Source organism: Pangasianodon hypophthalmus, chromosome 29 (assembly GCF_027358585.1).
Source record: "Pangasianodon hypophthalmus isolate fPanHyp1 chromosome 29, fPanHyp1.pri, whole genome shotgun sequence".
In the NCBI taxonomy this organism is placed as follows: domain Eukaryota; kingdom Metazoa; phylum Chordata; class Actinopteri; order Siluriformes; family Pangasiidae; genus Pangasianodon; species Pangasianodon hypophthalmus.
The window spans coordinates 6,823,491-6,842,462 of record NC_069738.1 but is presented as its reverse complement, the minus strand read 5'-3'; the positions used below and the strand labels follow the sequence as shown (position 1 = coordinate 6,842,462).

Here is an 18,972-nt window from a genome sequence, read left to right as displayed (position 1 = left end):
CTTTTGCGACATTTAGTCACATTTAACCCCACAGGCAATTGCTAGCAAACAGTGAAGTGACATCTTCAGTTAAATACAGAGCTTTCACACTGTAAAACATCAAATGACCTGGCTAGCTGAGCTGTGAAATGTCGCTTTCTCCACAGGTTTTGGCTTGTTTAATTTGCAGATCATTATCATGCTGTTTCCTTAGAAGCATTTAAAACTGATAGCTGATAAATTGGGTCAGGGATGCTCATTTGTCTCCACTGTCTCAAACATAACTAACCATTTGGTGCTAGAGTAACCCAAGTAAAAGTACTATGATTTATTAATACTAAAAACGTACTGTAACAAGAGAACATATAGTTTGTCACTTCCCATCCCTGATAGGAAGTAACTGTGAATTAAGAAGAAAAGTCTTTTAACCAGTTCTTTGGATGAAGAGACGACCTGACAGAGACGTCCTCTCAGTGAGGATTTTCAACCTTGGAAGGTTGGAAGTACTAAAATAAACATTACCTGGGGGGAAGGATGTATCTCTCCTCTTAGGAGGTGTCAAAGATTAATTTAACCCAGCAATAAATTACGATTTATTACTATGCTCAAGTTCTTAAACTGCAGTAAGGCCACGGCCCCTGTCCTTCACTGGGACTGACAGATGTAAAGGCAAAATCTGAAGATGCCAAAATTTACATGTAAAAGGTCTTTTAACATAAATACGAGCTAAGATGTTTAATATACCATGGCACCACTGAATTATCAATTCTGATTGGTCAGAAGGTGTTGATTAATTTACTACGACAGCAGTTTGACACTAGTTACATCTGCAATCTAATACCTTTATCATTTCTATAGTATCGGCTAATAGTGAGGCTCGGCAATATCATTAATCCAGCTAATTAAAACACTGCTGTTATTTATCAAGTTAAAACGTGTGCAATTGTTGATATGAGACAGTTTTCTGTGAAGAGATGTTTATTTAGGATTTTTGGAAGGAGTCCCAGTGTCAGTGCTTTGTAACAATACATTTTCTGCCACAGGAAAGACTTCAGGACTGATGAGTTTGTGCATTCGGGTTTCTCTGTAACATGACAAGCTGCATTTTTTTTGTCTTCTTAATTGGGGGAGGAAAAGGAGAGGCTGGCGTGGGATTGTTTATAGCTTCTGTAATATAAGTAAGCGATAAGTAACTTGGTTTGTAGACGTTCCACAACATTAAATGGATCAAAGCTACGATTTTTGTTCTTTAATAAATAAAAAATGGTAATCTTTGCCAAATTTCTGTGATGTAAGAGGAATTATACACTTTTTATACTTTTAATGTTGTTACTGGGAAATCATCAGCTTCAGGGTGGTAACAGTAACTGCGCTTCACGTTACTACACCACACCACACCACACCACCGTTGATCATTTTCCTATAACACACCACCATGAAGTGTTTTATTCCTTACTTAAGACACTAAAGAGCAACAGAACCAGAACAAACATCACTGATACAACAGCAGTTTGTGTTTTGTATTTAATTACGAAATTCAATTTTGAATTCTGAATACTGGTAAGCGCTATGAGAAGTACCAAAAAGTCCTAAAGGTGCATTATGTAGGAAAAACTGAGTGCTCTCTTTTTCTTTTAACTGTTGAAAAGAAAAGCTAGAATTCTTACAGGTTAATACTTTGCTGTAGGTTTGCAATGTCTAATGATTGCAACTGCAACCAGTTATGAAATATAAAAAGGAAAACTCGTACCTAATGCACCTTTACTGTACAGCATCTCAATACTAATGTTAATTCAATACAATATTGCACACATTTTGATTATTAACACAAAAGTAGCTGTAAATAAACAAACATAGTGCGTTATTATTTCTGACAAGCACTAAACACAGAACACAGATTAGTGTATCAGGCACATTAACACTCTTTTATAACTCCATATCCATCATGCCTTCATTAATAACTACTAGCACAGCTTACTATTCGACTATTTTACACTGATGCTTCATTTACGATCAAAATAACATAGCTCAACCCAACACGCGAACAAAAACGAAACAACCACTGCACTCGGATAAAAAAAAAAAAGTCTACCACAATCAGGAAATAAATGAAACCTTTGAAAAGGTAAATAAAATCCTTTACAAACACATTTTAACATCTTGGCTCTATATCTTAAAATAAACAAAGCTTTTTTTGTATATATATATTTAAGCATCAGAGAAACTTCAGAGGCATTTAAGAACCCGTGTAAGTGTTGGATTATTAGATCTACTGATTTATTTATTTTTTGTCAGGTTTACATTCTCACTAAACTTCTCTAACAGTCTGTGTGAAATGCAGGCTACTGAGTGCTGCTCTCCCAGGCGTCCTCGACACAACTCGCCACCTCTTCTCCTTCTCTGCTTTATCGCGTCTGCTCAACTACGACAGAGAAAAAGAAACCATTTTGTATGTTAATTAAATTATTACAATCCACATATCCAAGAAATCCACATATAAAGGAACAAGCAGGAATCAGTAAATTCATTTTAATTTGCATGAATTATTCCTTCAGAGGATTATTTACCAAAGTGGAAGGAAAACATCACAATCTGATGACTGCCTTTAATTATTCGCTCTACGAACGTTTGCTAAAGTTTTATGTTCGTTCGTGTATTCTATTTCAGGGCTGGACACGCTGAGCATGCTGTGTTTCTTATTCCTTGTGTTTTGTTGTGGTTGGTCTCTGTAACAGAACACACCGAGATCAGAGGTGAAAACACTTGCTGTTCTCTTATCTCTCCAGGCCTGCTTCACTCTTATCTCGCCCCACGCCCTTCTCTTTACATAAGCTTCATAAGCTGGTGAGAACTTTCTGAAGTTCTGTTAGTGAAAACACTGATCTGGACTCCAAGTGCACAAATAAACACCGAGAATCCGAAGCTCCAAACCAGTCTGCTGTCTATTCACTCATCTTTGCTGAATTTCTAACTCTGAATGATTGAGTGTTTAGGGCATGATATTTGGGCCTTATATTTCATTTCCACACATGACCTGTAAACAAGAATTTTATTTTAGCTTGGGCTTGTTTAAATGACAACATAAAATTCTATGCAATACAATACAACCGGATTCAGTACAGTTCCATTTTAACTGAAATAAAAGTGTTGCTGAGTTTCCCAGCATACAACACAACATACAACGTGGTATATTCTGTATAATTTACCATAAATGTGTACAAGTGGCAGCCTGGGAAAACCCTTCACATGGTAAAACTGTGACATTTTGAAAACTACAAGCTTTCCTAAACTGAATTATGTTTCTCTTCTGCATACAACACAAGGAAAATGAACAATATCAAAATATCAACAAGTCAAAATAACATTTTCAAACCTGGCTTGAATTTAAAAAGTGAATTTAAAGATTTCATTCTGACTTCGGCGTTTTGATAGCGGTAACTGATTAGGATTATGTCTGTTTCACTACAACAACTTGATCAAAGCGTTACTATGTGAGGAAATGATACTTAGCTAGTGAGGTGTTAGATATCTTCACACAAATTTACAGTTTTAACCACTGCGTTTGTCAGTTTGGGGAAATATACTTACAGTTTCTTAAAGTTGTGGTGGTAAAGTATGTTAGAGGTAAAAATGAAATTTGGTTTTTCATAAATTTATCTAGAATTTACTGACAACTGATGGGTTTTCCCAGACCGACACATAGGACATGAGTCACTACAGTTTCTTAAATCATATTCTTGGGGGCAAAACAGTTAAATTAGTATCTTTAAGCTCTCATGTAAAATATTAAATCAATATTTCACCCAAAATAAATATGACAAGATATTCCTCTTACACCAAATTTAGTCAATTAACATAAGACATTGCTTGTTTAATACATTGCCCTGGAGCTGTGAGGTTAATGTTGCACACAAGTAGTAGTAATAATAATAATAATAACAATAATAATAATAATAAAAGCTTATAGCTAGCAGTTTAGCACAGTTTAAACAGTATGTCTCTTAAGTCAAACTGTTTGGATCAGTAATACAATTCAAGGACCAGGTAGTGCAGCACTTACTGTAAGACGAGATGTCGATCTCCTCTGGAAGCTCACTGATGTTCACCTCAAACCTGTCCTGAACGTCATTCAGCGTTCGGGCATCGCTTTCATCTGACACAAACGTGATGGCTAGACCTTTTGTGCCAAACCTGCCCGCCCTGGCCACCTGAAAAATATGAGAGTTCAGAGAACAAGAATGTTATAATCGTTACAAACATTACATGTAGTCAATATTAAAATGGTGTATGATTAAAATGTTAAAAATATTAAAACGTATCATGATATGTTTCTGATCTTTAACCTTAATAAAGGTTAACAATACTGTAAATAAGTACTGAAAATAAAACCGTGTCTTCCATGACACTAAAAATGACTGTCAAATGCTGGAGTGTATCCTAGGCGTGACATTTTGAAATGTCTACTATAATAATATTGTATGTGTTGAAAATATCACATTACTTCGCATAATTAATAACCGGCACATGCTTATATCTAAATAAAATGATCATATCACTAATTACTAAGCCAGTGCTGACCAACCCTGTGCAGGTACGTGTCTGAATCCTCGGGCATGTCGTAGTTAAAAGCGATGTTGACTCTTTCGATGTCCATTCCTCTGCCAAACAGGTTAGTGGCCACGAGGATGCGCCTCTGAAAGTCTTTAAACTGCTGATATCGAGCGAGCCTGTGGTAACGATCGAAACGTCAAGTTACTGCAGGGGAAATGACATTGATAAAGCACAGAGAGTGTGTTAGAGTGCGGATGAGGCGGTGTCACACCTCTCCTCCTGAGGCATTGCTCTGTGGATGGCGATGGCGGGGAAGTTCTGCTCCACCAGCAGCTGAGCGAGAGCGATGCAGCGCTGCACTGACTTCACAAAGATCACCACCTACAACAGCCAGAACACACAAGCCAGTGTTATTTGTAATAACATATAATAAGAACATCACTTAATTTATACTGAGACTTTATCACACCCAAGGAGACCTGATTATAAAATATCAAATTAAAAAACAAAACTGAAGCAAATAATAAAATCCCTAAGTAACAGCAGTGCACAGTAGAGACATTACCATTATCGAATTATATGAACTAGAAGTCCTGCAGTTTCCCAATACTGGCCCTTTCTCTGCTCATTAATCATACTTCATAAGGTTAAAGGTGCACTCTATAATGTTTAAAAGTATTTACATCCTGGAATAATCATATAACATCAGACACATTAGAAAAATATGTACTCTTTCTATAGAAAAGAAAGCTGCTGCTTATTCATAAGAATTGTAATCACGTTGTAGTATAAAAGCTTTTAAAGGTGGCGTTTGTAGTCTTGTAAAGTGATTCTCAATCTGTAATAATCACACAAAATCAGAGAAAATGTAAAAAAACTAAGAATTGTAACACAGGCATAGAAACAGATTTTACTGGCTTCTTTATTTCAACACTGTATTTAAATTTTCTGGCCCAGAAATTAGCTCCACCCCCACCAGCATACAGCCAGGTAAAAAATAAGCTAGGTTTCTATTTATTTAAGAACTCAAATAGGTCAGATTTAACTGAAGTCACATTTATTCGTATATTAGTACGAGTTTCACGCATGAGGAATTGTAATTATTAACATTATTTGCTATTTTTATTGTTATTACTTGTAATTGTTACTCTACTTACAAAACTCTAATTATTAAGGATGTACAGGTCGTTAACACATTATGCTCAAATGTACGACTGTACAGACACAACATAGATGAATCGGGAAATTCTTGGTGGAATTGGCGTACGCTTGTTTTACGATCAGAATTGACCATACAATCTTTGATGAATGTAAATGAAGTTTCAACAGAGAGGGTGGCAGTATGGACCAATATGTGCAGACTAAAAGGATCAGGATTGGGAAACACCGCTTTAAAAGCCTGGCTGTTGAGTGTACACTGACATACCTGGTTGAACTCCAGCACGTCCAGCAGATCAAACAGTTTCCTGTTCTTCTCGTTGTCTTTCAGCTTGACGTAGTACTGCTGCAGGCCGTGCAGGGTCAGCTTGGTCTCGTCATCCACAAATATCTCCATGGGCTGGGATGACCAGTGGACGAGGAGGCGTTGAGGTGCAAGACGGGATCGGGGGAAAGGGGGAAGGAGCAGGTACAGGTACAGGGTATAAGGACGCAGGCAGGATGTGGTATTTTAGAAGGTGGGATTTATGTGGGGCAGGACAGGGACATTTGAGGGTTTCAGAAAGAAAGGGGTGAGGAGTAGAGCAGGGTGAGTGAAACAGGAAGAAGAGAAGAAGGAAAAAAAAGGATGGGGGTTAGACACACCCTCCCCTCCCCCTCCCTCACAGTAACAAATGCAGACTTCAGTATCTTCTAAATACACGATTAAATACTATACAAATTACTTATGCCAGGGCTACACTAGAGGATAATCAGGCTGATTTGCCTCTTCCAATGATCTCAGATGTTGTTCTGATTTTAGACTGGCCTTCCCAGATTATCCTGTGGAACGCTGTGTGTAAAATCCAATCTCAACCCCTCCAACAACACAACAACCCTGATTTAAAATGGCAAATGAACAATGTTCACATTTGTGGTGCTTTATTCTGGGCAAATCTTGTAATGTATGTGTGTGATGACTGAAGGACTAACCAGGATGGAAAAAAAAAAAAATTCTGTTATATTTGTCGATATATCTGGGGTCTCTCACATTTTCAATACAAGTTTGAACTGTATAAATCTGGTAGTGCAGCCCAGGCATTTGCTCAAATAATAGCTAATACACACTGCCAGTAAAAAGTTTTTACATTTCTGGGTTAATCAGTAATATTCAAATACTCTAAAATCTTCTAGCATGCTACATATATTTGCCTTCCAAAGGATATCAGGACTGTCTATGACTCTTCTATCTATAGGCTTAAGCCTATGATGTTTTACACTGTGTAATTTCAGTGGTCTTACAAGATTATTACGTGTCACATAGTACGAGATCATACAGTTAAAACACTGGCCGAATTCTATAACATAGTGTGTTCTCCATGTCAGATCATACAATGAAGATCCTCTAACGATAAACCTGCCATTAAAGAAAATTACTATGTTTTGTTTCCATTATAAATCAGCATGATTCTGGCTTGTGCACAAAGTGGGCTCGCACAAACAGAAACATAGTCTGATGTAATAAGGATATTTTTCTGTCCATTAGTGTTTCGTTTATGTTTCGCCATCGCCACTACTGTATTTGTAGCCGTCTTTTGCGTTTCGCATAATACGCTTTCGTCCTGCTATTGGCTTTTATTTCAGCGCCGTAGCAGTGATCATTTTAAGACCCAAAAATCTTTTATGCTGCCAAAACTCTGGTCGCAATGGCACTAAATAAGCTGGTGAGCGTGTTACATTATAAGCCTGCCAATCTCAATGAATTCCCATCAGGATCTGAGAGTGACTCCTCACTCTCTACTACGAAGATTTAGCTCATTCTTGGAGCACTTTAACATTGTTTCTTCTATTGTGTACTACTAATAATTAAACTGTAATAAAAGGTAAGAAAATGGTTTGGCTGGCGGTGTATATTTGCTGCATATTTGCAGTAAGACTACAAACGCAATCGCACACCAACACACTCCTACACCGCAACGCAAGAGTGTAACATTTAACGACGAGTAAACAGCGTTTTACATGATGCAGAAAATTTGACAGCGGAGACACTCCTCACAGTCAGTCAATGCTGTTCACTTCATCGCTGAATGTTCCACACTCCACTTACCTGCAGACAGCTTACATTTAATCAGCACTATCACTGAGCCTTAAACACTCCATCTACCCTGACATGAGTGCAGCTGTTCTGTCTATGGCCTCGTCTCAATCTCATATCTAGGCATGTTAACAGCCATTCAGGATTAAGTCAATCAGAGATCAGGTTAAATTATATGCCTGACGCTTCTCCTCTCTGCAGCCTGACTGCAACTTCTGCTCTCTTCTCTGTGCGTGTGTGTGTGTATTTGATTATAGAGTATATATGCTAATTAATGAACAGGAAGATTTGTGCAAAGCTCTAAGCTGCCCTTATTCAATGAACAGTTCAGTACGGAAAAATCTAATTTACACAATTTCCCCAAATGTAGTCGATCAGTCGATCAGCCAAGACATGTTTGCTGTCCAACATTTGGTTTTTCAGCTTTTGCAGGATAATGTTGCTAACAAGTAATGGAAAACTGTCACACAGATGTGCTTTAGTGCACCAGCTCTGTCCCAAATGTCACCCTAAGCCCTGCGGTCCCCCTCTAATTTCACACTTGAAGTGCAAATCTGTGGTGCGCGAGTGATGTAGGAGTTTGAGGGTGTAAAAGCGAGCATTTGGGACAGTTCTCACGACTTCATTACATTCCAGATATGTTCAGCAACGGTGCTTTAACACCATGGCTTGCCATTCAGTGATACTGACAGACCGAGTCAAGAAATTGTGGTCATTATTCACTCAAGCGCTTATGTTGATAAAACGAGAAATAAAGATGATGGCTGTGATGAGACCACCAAAAAACTTTTAAACTTAGTTTTCCATTCAGAGAAGAATGAAGGATTACACGTGATTACACGCAGTAGCTCCATATAAAACAATGCAGGCTATGAATATAATGTTTATATAAAAATAACTGATCACACTAGTTATCTTTATATAATGTTTATATAAAGATAACTGATCACACTAGTTTTAATGAATATAAGCTGTTACTTTAATGCTGCTTCATAAGTTCAATTAATAATGACGGGCACTTTAGCACTTTAGTTGGAAATATTTTTTTTTGCTGTGGTTTTGCTCTCATCTCACCATCTGGCATGCACAAATGGAAACCCTGAGACCACAAGAGTCACACAGCGCTACTTAGTAAAATCTATAAACACAACGAAAGCTTCACAATTTGGTACCATTTCACACAAGATGGCAAGATGAGTGGATGTTTGGATTCCATCCTATGTGCCCTACTGGTAAATTTGTCCTGGAAAAACTGTACTGATTGTATTTTAGTTTATAATTAGATTATAACTGCATAAGATGGTACAGACTAAGTTATTCTGTAATTTTGTAAATAGGAACAATTGTTGCTGTTTTTATTAAAACACTGATTTCATTCTCCTGAGTGGTGCAACAGAAAAGCGTCCACCCTGTGGTCAGGAGATCACGAGTTTGAACTCTGACGATGCCACAGCCATCTGTGGCTGGGAGACAAGGGAGACAAAAATTGGCCTCTCTCTCTTTCTCTCTCTCTCTCCTTCCCTGTCAATCACTAGCCAATCGTGTGCCTCTGTCACCTCGTTTATGCAGAAGACTGATGCAGCATGAGCAGGTTGAAAACATGCGTTTGGGTGGCTTCACGTGTCTCAGAGGAAGCATGTGTGAGCCTTCACCATATCTTGGTAGTTGTTGTGAAATTGTGGAAAATTAGCTGGTGGGTGGGAATTGTCAAATATATAAAGATTTGGGAATTAAAAAAGGATGTAGTTAGGTCTCTCTTTAACACTAGCTAACATGGCAAATACATAATACAATAGCCTTATGTTGGCTAACTTGCTAGCGTACTGGTTAAGTACTGGTTACTGGTTTAATTAAATAATAGTTTGGGGATTATCCAGTTTCCTATCAAACTTTACACAATATAATAAGTAACTTGGTTTTTATTAGACTAACACTATTAAGCCTAAACACTTAATGGCAAATGCACAGTATAACAGCCTTATGTTAGCTAACTTCCCTGAAAACCTGGCTAATGCCTTTAATTAAACAATACAATATATTCAATAACTAGCTTGGCAGTGCTTAGTTCTAAGTTTTAAGTTATTAAACTTAGCCAGCTATTAAAGTCAGATAGTTACTGCTGAGCTGTACTTAAGCTAAGTACTTAGCTGGCAACATGTTGCTAAATAATGATGTGATATTTTTCTTTATTGGTGAAAGTAGACAGTTTTTTAGTGAGAAAGCTCAAGCATTACTTGTTAGCTGCATTAGCCTTGTAGCTGCAGTGCAAACAGACAATGAATACATTTTGGCTGATTGCCTAAAAGTGAGACATGTCACCAAACCATTCTTTTAAATATTTAAATTTTAAAGCAAATCTCTTTTTTGCTCAATAAAGAGAGGAATGATGTGAAATCAGATATGTTCATGCTGAAGTGTTTCTGACTCGCTCACAGTCACCTCAGCTTTCTTTTTAAACTGTAAATCACTTTTCACATCTGTTTGTTACTAGCCTAATTTCTCCAGACTAAATAAAGAACTCTTGGGAGAGCCTGTGTGTGTGTGTGTGTGTGTTGCTGATAGCTTGATATTGTGGTGTGTGATGCCTCTTTGCATGACGTGACGGATGTGGCTTCACACGTGGCTGTCGTTGATTCTTCATGGAGAATAATCCACAGCAGGACATTCCTCATTTCATTACTTATTTCAAAAGTCTGTGCCGAGTTTCTTCCCTCCTGCTCCACCTCGCACACGTTTTCCTCTTCTTTGCTTCAAGTCGAGTTTGTCACTTCTTTTAGCGCAGACGAGGCAGTGTGCTTAGAGAGCGGTTTGATGAAGCGGTCCGTCTTCAGGCAGGAAAAGCACACAGGCCAGTTTTAATACTCGGCTGAGGACGGGTGATTTAATTACAAAGTCGTTTTTCTTAAAAAGGGGGAATTGACTACAAGGTCCCTGGAGCATTTTGTTTGTTTTGGGTGTATTTCCTGTTTTATGTAATTAGCGCTCATGCAGGTCCGCTGGGGGCCTCGTTTTAATGAAAGAGCAAGAGGATTTGTGAGCACTAAGCTCCGGGATGACAGGCTGGCCAGCTTTAAACATAGCTGCCTTCATAAATTGGAAAGAAAAGAGGGAACAATGTAGAAAAATGTTCCTGATTTGTTTTGTTTTTTCCCCCAGTATCAACCACTGGCTTTCTATCTCTCTCTCAATCTGTTTGAAAATCACACCGCAGATTGCTTGGGCTCTTTTGTTCACCTTAAATTACACCTATTTCTTAGAACTGCATAAACACACTGCCCTAAAGTGCTTTGAAGAGCTCAATAATTGCAGCTTCTCTCCAGTTTTCATTCAAAGCAGCACAATATGCTACATGCTAATTGAAAATATTGGCCTAATCTGAGAGCTCAGGATGTTTTGAGAAGAAGTGTTTTGCCTAAACTGTGTATTTTTCTGAGTAGCTGAGTAGAAAGCTTTCTGGACGAGAACTGCAGCAGAATGGACTGGACATGACGGTCTACCCTCTCTAAGCTCCACTAATACCGCCAGGTGACATTGCTCCAACTGGGAAATGTAGCACTGGCCGCCAGATAAGGAATTAAATCTGCTAGCCGTCTCCTGTTCTGTAGAGCCAGTGAGAGATAAACAGGCCGTTCTGCTCTATAAAGCCTCTCTCTAACTTAACTAAATGGCTGCAATATGGCTCCTGTCCTAACCTCAGCCATTTCCTAATGCTAGGGCGGGGCCTGTTGCTAACGGGAGGAGTAGTTGCCATGGTAGAGCGAGAGGAGGTGTAATTACATCTTGCATGAACTTTCGGCAGACGGGCCGGATTTCTTTGCTCAAAGTGGCGCTGAACATCATGACCTGCTTCTCGTGCGGGGTCATGCGGAAAATCTCCTGAACGTCACGTCGCATGTCTAAAAAAAAACAAAAGGAAAAAACAACAAAAAAAAATTAATTCAGGTCCTGAATGAAAGATGATGAATTTTCACTGAGACCTTTTTCAGTTTAAAGGTAGAAATAACACATTGTGTGAATGTGTGGATAAAGCGAAACAAACAGCTTCAGACTTCTCATCTTCATGACAGTAAACAATACATCGTCACAGTATCCCTCTGAACACCACCTCCCTCTGAACACCACCTTTCTCTGAACACCTCCTCCCCCTATACACAGTATCCCTCTGAACACCTCCTCCCTCTGAACACCACCTCCCCTCTACACAGTATCCCTCTGAACACCACCTCCCTCTGAACACCACCTCCCTCTGAACACCACCTTTCTCTGAACACCTCCTCCCCCTATACACAGTATCCCTCTGAACACCTCCTCCCTCTGAACACCACCTCCCCTGTACACAGTATCCCTCTGAACACCACCTCCCCCTGTACACAGTATCCCTCTGAACACCACCTCCCCTCTACACAGTATCCCTCTGAACACCACCTCCCCTCTACACAGTATCCCTCTGAACACCACTTCCCCCTGTACACAGTATCCCTCTGAACACCATATCTCTTCAAATACTGCCTCCCTCTGCACGCCACCTCCTTCTAAACACAGTATCCCTCTGAACACTGCCTCCCCCTTGAACACCACCTCCATCTTAACACTGTCTCCCTCTGAACATCGCATTGTTCTGAACACTGTATATATGAACAATGCATCCCTTTGAAGAATGTCATCCCTTTAAACGCTGTAATTTCTTTAGACACCGTAATTGCTTTTGAAGATCTCAACACTATGTCCATTGTGGAACTGAGCTTTACTGTATAAAAAGCCTCTCACCAAGCTGTTCCAGCATTTTGTCACACTCGTCCAGGATGAAGTGTTTGATGTGGCGCAGGTTGAGACTTTTGTTGCGTGAAAGGGCCAGGATGCGGCCGGGTGTTCCCACCACTATGTGAGGACTCTCTCTCTTCAGCGTCTCCTCATCCTTCTTTATAGGCAAACCGCCAAAGAACACCGCCACCTGAGGGAGAGAGGGAGAGAGAGAGAAAGAGAGCACCACAGAAAAACAAAAATAGCATTAAGTAAAGTGCACTGAAAAGAATAATGGCTCTTATTTGCACAACACTGTTTTCTCATCTAAGCATTATTTACAAGAGAAAATTAAGCCATACATACAGATATGCTGGATACATGATAAAACAATAAATCATGCATAGCATTTGATTTACAAATAGAAAGAGATGGACTAGCATGGGATACGATTTAGAAGATTAGATGTGTGAAGAGCTGTGTTTTGCTTTTAGCTTTAAAGCATGTGAGACTTTTGGAGTTGTAACTTCGAATATGAAAGAAAAAAGTTTAGCCACAAATGATGGTGATGCTTTTCATGAGGACAACATGCTACACTGAAAAGCAAAACCTTCACTGCATTGCTCTTATGTCGCCTGATCTAGTTAGAGGAAATACAATAAACAGGAATTGCTTTTTTATGACTTAAACACTGATTTCGCATCAGAAGTGATTGTTATTCCCTGCTGCAGTGCATTTTGATCAGTGCGTTGCAGTCGTGCCACGATGAAATGTAATCAGTCTCACAAACACAGCCATAAGCCACATTTAGGGCTCTTTATGAATGTCCTAGGATTACTGTTTCTTCATTCCTATTGCACTGAGCCCTTAATCACCCTATATATCTTGGCTGATCATCTAATTTAATTTATTGTGTGAATTTAATTTTTTTTATTTTAACTATTTTTATAGTAAAATGGACAGTGTACTGAAGGAGGGGAGTGAAGAAGCTCCTTTAGCACAGATTACACGTATAGAGACAAAAGATATTTTCAAACCTTGACAGCAGGCATGTACTTGGAGAAGCGTTCATACTCTTTGCTGATCTGGAATGCCAGCTCTCGGGTATGACACATCACCAGCACTGATACCTATGAAATGAGAAATTATACATATTAGAAATCATATATAGCTTGCAAAAGTATTTCAAAAAAAAATTTAAAGGTTGTTTGTTGCTGTGAAAATTTAAGGGTTTCTTAAATTGCTTAAGTTTCTTAAGGTGCAACCAGTTACCATCAGAAGTCACATAATTAGCTGAATAGGGTTCACGTGTGTGCAATTTAAGTGTCCCATGGTCTCAGTGTAAAGCATGGTGGTGGTAGTATCATGTTGGATTCTTGGTTTCTTGTATGACTTCTATGACTATGATGCGCTCCTTACCCAGTCACTGACTTTAGGCTATATTCTTTAATAATAGATTTAATGGTGATGTTGGAGTTTTCAGCATACTACCTGTCCAGTCACTGGCTCCAGCTGCTGGAGTGTTGCCAAGACAAAGACCGCCGTCTTCCCCATACCCGACTTGGCCTGGCACAACACATCCATGCCCAAGATAGCTTGTGGAATGCACTCATGCTGAACTGAAAGAGAAAGTAGGGAGAACATCCAATGTCCAATTACACATTTTTGGCACATTTTTATTCTAGGGGAAGTCACTTATCTCAATAAAGACGTTGTGGTAAATTGTGGTACTGCTTGTGCTTCTCACCCTCAGACGGATGCTCGAAGCCGCAGTCCACAATGGCCCTGAGGAGCTCAGGCTTTAACAGGAAGTCCCTGAACCCTGAGGAGTGGATGGAAACGTAGGATCCTTTGAGTCCCTCTTTCCTCAAGGCCACGGTGCTGCCGTCTCCAGCGAGCCCTCCGTCCCCGACACCTCCTGTCGCATCCACCTCATCCTCCTCGTAGTCTAACAGCTCGTTGTCCACATCATTCTCAGTCATTCTAGGAGAAAAAAACAGAACATAATCAGTTAGCATTTGCACAGGTTCCTAAACTTGGTCCTGGAGTACCTCCTATCCTAGACATTTCAGCGTTTCCCTTCTCCCAACACAACTCATTCAACTAATCAGCTATTTCACAGACTGAAGTGGGTGTGTTAGAGGAGGAAAACACTGACATGTGCAGGACAGGGGGTTCTCCAGGACCAAGGATGGAGAACCTGAGATTTAGTCAGATCTCCTGAGAAACCCAGCTGTTTTTACTCCTGTTGCCTGACTAAATTTTATGCTTGTTTTAAATTATAAGATGATAACATCTTATATTAAATTATAATATTTGTGCTAACACTATAATGTTAATTTGTAAGGCTGTAATGGATTAAGTGGCTGGATGACAACAGACAGCAGAAAAAAATGATACAACAGCCACAGTATAACAAATAATAATAATAATTCTGAAAAGGCAGGAGCTATGCAAATTTAGAAATTTAATGAAATACAGTAATGCAAACATTACTGTTTTTATTTTCACAGCACATACTAATCATGGTGATAAATATCTAACGGTCCCAGTGGCGCTACACACCTGATTAGCATTGCTAGCTCGCTTTACTGTTTTGCCTTTCCAACCTTAAACAACCAACTGTCATAGTTATAGGTCACATTTTTATTTCGCAGACATTAAAAAAAAACACTTACTTTGAATTTAATCTGTGCAACAATTTATTTCGTGAATTTCGCTTCACCTGCTCGCGCGTCTTTACTGTCGGCATTTGCGTGCGACAAACGTGTCAAAGGCCCCAAAGCGACGGTGTCCTGTGTATTGCCTGAATAAAATTCAAGTTTGTGAAAGCGTTTCGGATTCTTGCGTGTTTCGTGTTACATTTTTATCTGTTTCGACAACCTTAGAAGCCGTCAACGAATAGTAAGTTAAAGATTAACATTATTAAATGTATAAAATAACTGCTGACCTGTGGGAATGGATTTACTCCTCGCACCCACGTGTACATGTTGCTGTTGTGCATAGCGTCTCAGTTTTTAATAACCTTTAATGGCATGTTTTACACAGTATTTCACTGAGTTTCTCATTTAAAATTGCATTTGTTTACCTCCTATTATAAAGGAATGTCGTGTTTCAAGGGGGATATAAACTTTTGCCCGGAGTGTGGTAATATCCTTCCTATCCCTGGAGTTCATGATTTCATTACCTGTCCTCGATGCGCCTTCAGCATCCCTGTCCGAGGTGAGAATTCATCTTAATCTTACTCACTTAACCATTAAAAGTGTAGCATTGTAACTGCTGATCCAAATAAACATTAGTCCATACTTCTGTACCCTCTGATCTCTGGCTATTTCAAATATTTCTAAATAAAGAATGACATTTATTTAAGGTTTGACCAGTATGTCTAAACCATGACAAGTCAACATTACTGAAATGTGTTATTTAAAAAAAATAATAATGATAATGTAATATACAGGGTATAATATACAGTAAATATATGCGATTACTGTTTGAACACTAGATGGCGCAATGTTGTAAAACCGCATCAGAAACTGTTGACTCTCTCTTTCTGTCTTGTCTAGATGTTGTGCTTATTAAATGTGTGTTTATTGTGTGTATTAAAATGGCACGACCAAAGAAACAATTTCCAGATGCAGCTCTATCTGTATAATTTAGGGATCAGCTGTGTGTAGTCACTACAGAATAACAGTGTCTACTGGAGAAAATCTAAAACTCTTTCGTTCATTCATCTTCAGTAAGCGCTGTAGTCTGGTCAGGGTCTTGCTGATTCCAGAGCCTATCCAGGAGCGCTGGGTGTGAGCTGGGAATACACTCAATACAAATACGTTATGTGGAATAAACAGATGTGTTCCATCCTTTGTCAGATAGGAGACAGATATTTCTTTTTAGAAACCTTGACACAAAGGTTCACTGGGGGTCTAGAGGTGTGCATCGGGATCCTGTGGTACATGACAAAAAAAAGGTCACACAAGGGGGAGGTTTTTACTTTCATGCATGAGCTTGTGTGTGAGTGTGTAGTCAGATATGAGGTTCACAGGACAAAGAAAGCTCATGTTCACTGACGTGAATGTGAACAATACATTTCCAGCGTTCATTTACTCATCCTTAGTAACTGCCTGGTCATGGTCACTGTGGTTTGTTTATATTTTGGGAAATAAAGCCTCCTAAATTTGTTAGAAAATGTCATGAGAGTTAAAAAAAAAAAGACTCTTGCACATCTCTGTGTAAAAAAGAAAGAGAAAGCAAAAAAAAATGTTTTAACCTAAATGATTTTAATTAGAGCTGGTGCTATTGTCAACACATTCTGACCAGCAGAATTGTGTATAATGTTAATTGTAAAATCCCTAATGTATGAGCATGGCATGTGTTGAAACCTTTCTTCTCTCTTCAGAACTTTCAGGACATGTGATCAAGTCATCGGTGGTGTTTAATTCGTTAGAGAAGAGTTCATTTGCTGTCGATAACGAAGAAGACTCCGAGCTAAAAGGCCCAGTGGTGAGTTAGCTTTGAATAACTGCTAGATTAGATGAATAAGTGTAAATATTAACATGCTCGGTAATGTTAACATTAAATGCATGAGATATTAATTGTCCTTAAATTGTTTAATAGGTTGACAGGAGGTGTTCACGCTGCAATAAAGAAGGAATGGTTTACCACACGAGACAAATGAGATCTGCTGATGAAGGCCAGACAGTGTTTTTCACATGCATCCACTGCAGGTAATGTTTCACATGACTCACCATAACCCTAATGACTAAGTGCATTAGTTTATCTGAAGTGCAGGATGGAGCCGGTCACTTTCCACAGATTATCCACTAAAGATATCACACTGAGATTTTAAATAAAAGCCCAAAATCAGACGAAGACTGAGATATTTATTCATTTGTTCATGGGTAGGAGCATGAAGTTAAACTGCCTCTTTAGAGACTCCAAAAACACGAACTTGTATATGGATAATTTACACAGAGAAGATAATATCATTTGGCTGACATTATTTCTACTCAATAATATATGATTAATAAACTCATATTCTTTACAACATCTGGAATTCATCAATCTCAGAAACTTCAGGATCTAATGGACCTATAAAAAATTTAAAAAAAAAAAAAAACTGTCTTAGTCCATGAGGTCTAATCAGTCGTTTTAGGTCCATAATAACAAATTCAACATTATTATATTACATAAACTGCTTTTTACACATGCATTAACTGAAATAATACCAAAACATTTCAGACAAAATATAAATCTAAACACATGATCATATGGGGTAAACGAGAAGACAATTACAAAATACCAAGTACATGAGTGGATTAATTAATGTAATTTGCATAAATATATCTCTGTGTACTTATGATTCTGCAAGAGAAACTGACTCACTTCTCATCTGATTTTCCACAACAGATACCAAGAAAAGGAGGATTCATGAGTGGAGAGGAGAGGCTTTTTTTTTTTTTTTTTTTGGTGACAACAAAATTTTCACTTGATCAACACCAAAGTGTAATTCTCTCTCTCCCTCTCTGTCTCTCTCTCTGTATGTGTGTGTATGTATGTGTGTGTGTGTGTGTGAGAGAGAGAGAGAGAGAGAGAGACCGACTCGTTTTATATCTGGACTGTTTTTCAGTATGCTCACACTTTGTATTTGGGATTTTTATTTAATTAATAAAAAAATAATGACATAAAATGAGTGGACAGCTTTTCTTTCTGGGAATATGCTGTTGAATTTTTGGTTCTTATCGTTCAGAGGATGTGGGATAATTTTCTGTAACAGCAGCTGTGAGAGTAGTTCATCTCCAAATCACAGACTTACATTAACACACTCTTTCTAATGTTCTCATTTCTGTAGTCATTCATTCACAGGGACTTGTATGGTGGTTATAATATCATATACTACATATAATAATAACGAATGAAGTAAAAGTATAATCCTTGATATGGTGAAGCTTTCTGTAAGGAAACATTATGGAACATTTATGGAAGGAGTCCCCAGTGTTAGAGGAGGACACTTTGTAAAGAGGAGTTTCTGCTTTGTGGTTTCACAGTAAAATGAGATGCTGCATTTTTTTATTATTATTATTTTCTTAATAACTTAAAGAGACAAGAAAGAGAGGTTGGTGAAGGACTGACTGTTTCTAGACTAAGTGATAACGGGTACTAGTCTATAACATCAAATGTAATTATCAACTCACAAAAAATGACACTATTAATAAAAAGGTGTAATCATTGGCAGATTGCTGAGCAATAAAAGACTTCAGGTCGTGCTGTTATTGGAAAATATTCAACGTTGGCATGGTAACTGTACCTCCACTTCATCACACAACCCTTTCGTTGATTATTTTCTTACAACAGCAGGACATTAAGGTGCTTTATTTCTTAAATAACACATTAATGTTAAAAGTCACTGAATGTAGGTTAAATGTGAGTTTTATAATTACAATTATTATAATCATAATAGAGTTATATGGCTGTTT

The 18,972-nt window shown here is 38.4% G+C and overlaps 2 protein-coding genes across 6 annotated transcripts; one reads left to right on the top strand and one right to left on the bottom strand.

The window, feature by feature from the left end:
• Positions 1-1,489: 1,489 nt before the first annotated feature.
• On the bottom strand, positions 1,490-15,301 carry ddx39b (DEAD (Asp-Glu-Ala-Asp) box polypeptide 39B). Of its 4 annotated transcripts, none has more exons than XR_008301223.1 (11): positions 15,181-15,301; positions 14,250-14,485; positions 13,994-14,121; positions 13,540-13,632; positions 12,530-12,713; positions 11,540-11,658; positions 5,957-6,088; positions 4,802-4,911; positions 4,558-4,706; positions 4,040-4,187; positions 1,490-2,401 (listed from the first exon to the last, which is right to left on the bottom strand). XR_008301223.1 is itself a non-coding variant. In XM_026942094.3 (11 exons), exons 1-11 carry the CDS (start codon positions 15,252-15,254, stop codon positions 2,385-2,387), a joined length of 1,386 nt encoding a protein of 461 aa, XP_026797895.1. In that variant the 5' UTR covers positions 15,255-15,301; the 3' UTR covers positions 1,490-2,384. The 4 variants fall into 4 exon arrangements, 2 of the variants coding, with proteins under 2 accessions (XP_026797895.1, XP_053087210.1); XM_026942094.3 differs by having other exon boundaries at positions 4,562-4,706; XR_008301224.1 differs by lacking the exon at positions 1,490-2,401 and adding an exon at positions 2,463-2,705.
• On the top strand, positions 6,023-18,185 carry polr1h (RNA polymerase I subunit H). Of its 2 annotated transcripts, none has more exons than XM_053231236.1 (5): positions 6,023-6,157; positions 15,605-15,724; positions 16,896-16,999; positions 17,114-17,223; positions 17,906-18,185. In XM_053231236.1, the coding sequence occupies exons 1-5, from the start codon at positions 6,094-6,096 to the stop codon at positions 17,928-17,930; spliced, it is 423 nt and encodes a 140-aa protein (XP_053087211.1). In that variant the 5' UTR covers positions 6,023-6,093; the 3' UTR covers positions 17,931-18,185. The 2 variants fall into 2 exon arrangements, with proteins under 2 accessions (XP_053087211.1, XP_026797896.1); XM_026942095.3 differs by lacking the exon at positions 6,023-6,157 and adding an exon at positions 15,266-15,406 and having other exon boundaries at positions 17,906-18,182.
• Positions 18,186-18,972: the final 787 nt, after the last annotated feature.